Genomic DNA, 2,780 nt, shown 5'->3' on the forward strand with positions numbered 1-2,780 from the left:
CACCCAGACCGATTGGGAGCAGAAATTATCTATGTCGGTTTGAAAGTTGGCATCACTATACCCCAACACTCTCAAGTCATCACTCCCACCATGTAACACCTAAAAATTTCAAACCAATTTAAACTTTTAAAACATGTCAAGTTCATCAAAACATTACAACTTTGTTTTCAAAATATTATTTATCAGGGTATTCCCAGAAACATTAACATAATATGCTGAGTTGTACAATCATGCCTTCGCCTTGCCGCGGTCCCCTGATGTACCTGAAACAATACACTGAAACTGTAAGCCCGAAAGCTTAGGTGCTATTTGTTTTTCCGAAGTGAATCTGTCTGAAGTCTGCGGACCACCTCTGCAGCCCTCTGCAGCAGAAGAGGTGGACCAAAGTGCTGCAGACTGTAATGAGAAGCATGTTTGTTTTTTTAACGTCTGCAGACTGCTGCAGATATTAAAAAATTTAAAATAAAGTAATTTAATAAACCGAAAAATAGTTTGTTAATACCAAAAATTTAATAATTGTAGTCTTAAAACATTGAAATAAAATTCAAACAACGAAATTAGTCTTAAAATAACATTTTTAAATAAAATTCATACAACCAAACTTTAATAATTTTCATTCCATATTTTGCATCAATTGTTCGGCAATTTCATCCCGTAACTGGCTCATATATTCACGGTCCGCAGCAGTACCATGTGTTGGAATCTCATCTTCATCATTATCAACGACCGTATTGTTATTCCGAACCGAGACATTTGGTTCATCATATCGTGCAAAAAACTCATCACGTAGTCTCTCTCTTCTTATAAAATTATGAAGCGCAAAACATGCTAGGGTAATGTTTCGTTGTGTAACCAACGAGAATGGTGCCATCCTCTTCAGTATAGGGAATCGTGCTTTCAAGACACCAAAAGCACGCTCAATGACATTCCGAAGTTTTGCGTGTCCATGGTTAAATTTTTCTTTATTCGTTAATGCACGTCTTCGACGGAAATCTCCAAGCCAATACCTAACATTACGGTACGGTGCCATAAAACCTCGAATGTTTGCATAGGCGGCATCACAAAGATAATATTTATCTGTAAAAAAACAAAAAAAAAGTCATTTATTTTCAAATAAAGATAAAACTATTTAAATAACCATAAATTTACCTGGAGGTGGAAGCGGGAATGGTGCATGTGGATTTGCTAATGCTTCTGATAAAATTCTAGAATCGTGTGCTATCCCTTCCCAACCGGCAACAACAAACGTAAACATCATGTTAAAGTCACATATTGCCAATACGTTTTGGTAACAATCGCCTTTTCCCCTACTTCTATATAAATCCTGTTTGTTTGCAGGGACAACAGCATGTATCAAAGTGCCATCAAGTGCACCAACTGCTCCCTTTAACACCCGCCGTAGCCTCCTATTATGTCCCGGAATGTTTGGATTCGGATTAAAAGATGTTGGTACTATAATGTCATGTGCGAAAAGCAACATTTTGTCCAACACTTCATGAAAAAACTTATGAATTGTTTGCTTTGAGTGTTGAAATCTCCGCTTGATAATCACATAACGTTGGTTATGACCGATCATCATCAAAAACATAGCCATCTTCTCCTCAACCGACACATGTTTGCTATCCTTTAACGCGTAGTTTACTCTAAAATGAGCACATAGCCGGACAAATGATTCACGAGACATGCGTAGCACTTCAAGACATTGTAGAGGATTACGGTGAAGTAACTCTAACGTAAATTCATGTCCTGTCATTTCCGAATCGTTGTCCCGCACTCGTTTGACACCCCTCTTCCAAAAGTAGCGGACGTACAAATACATAAGAATTATGAGTAGTATCTTTTTGTCGTGATCCATTACAAACCTATTAATCAAGAAAACATATAATAACATAAGATAATAATATAACATAAGATAATAACATAAGATAATAATAATAACATAAGATAATAATATAACATAAGATAATAACATAAATCTCAAGTACCAAAAAAATATAACATAAATTTCAAGTACCAAAAAAATATAACATAAATTTCAAGTACCAAAAAACATATCATAAATCCCAAGTAACAAATAACCAAATAACATTCAAGTACCAAATAACCAAATAACATTCAAGTACCAAAACATATCATAAATCCCAAGTAGCAAATAACCAAATAACATATAAACTTAACGAACAATCTTTCCATCCTTTAAAACTCCTAAACTTGTAGCTGTCATCTCGATCCATCCTCTTAATATTTGTGGATCATTAGGCAAATTTACCCACATCTCTCTAATATTCATGGTCCCTCCAAAAATGTGATACGCAGCAAATCGTATAGGGTCTATTGGGTCTAACTCGAGCAACTCAAGCTTCTCTAAACACTGGGGAATTGTTGGCCCTTGAGTCAAATGGCGTAGAGCTTTTTGCATCTCCAGTGCTAAATCATCAGCAGTAATAGAAGCTTTAGGCGAGGCACAAGAAGGTGGATCAGGTGAGGCACTAGGAGCTCGAGGTCTAGGAGTTGAGGGTTTAGCCCTTTTGTTGGGGTTACCAGAAGGTGAAGCAGCATAAGGTGAATCAGCAGAAGGTGAAGCAGCAGAAGGTGGAGTTTGAGTAAAATGTTCACTTGTATGATTGGAAAAAAAATCATCTTCATCTATGTTAATGGAAGGGGCGTCCAAAAGCTATAATGGTGCGCCATGGAAAGAAGATGATCCCGATGGTGTTTGGGATGTGGCATAGCTGAGATTACCAGATGCACTGCTTCCATCAAAGAGTTCTGCACAAAGC

At 36.9% G+C, this 2,780-nt stretch overlaps 1 protein-coding gene across 1 annotated transcript; it reads right to left on the reverse strand.

Moving 5' to 3' along the window:
• Nucleotides 1-613: 613 nt before the first annotated feature.
• On the reverse strand, nt 614-1,753 carry LOC111891307 (uncharacterized). Its single transcript, XM_023887369.2, has 2 exons — nt 1,150-1,753; nt 614-1,077 (listed from the first exon to the last, which is right to left on the reverse strand). The coding sequence occupies exons 1-2, from the start codon at nt 1,751-1,753 to the stop codon at nt 614-616; spliced, it is 1,068 nt and encodes a 355-aa protein (XP_023743137.2).
• Between the last annotated feature and the right edge of the window lie 1,027 nt (nt 1,754-2,780).

This window comes from Lactuca sativa, chromosome 3 (assembly GCF_002870075.4).
Source record: "Lactuca sativa cultivar Salinas chromosome 3, Lsat_Salinas_v11, whole genome shotgun sequence".
NCBI classification, from domain to species: Eukaryota; Viridiplantae; Streptophyta; class Magnoliopsida; order Asterales; family Asteraceae; genus Lactuca; species Lactuca sativa.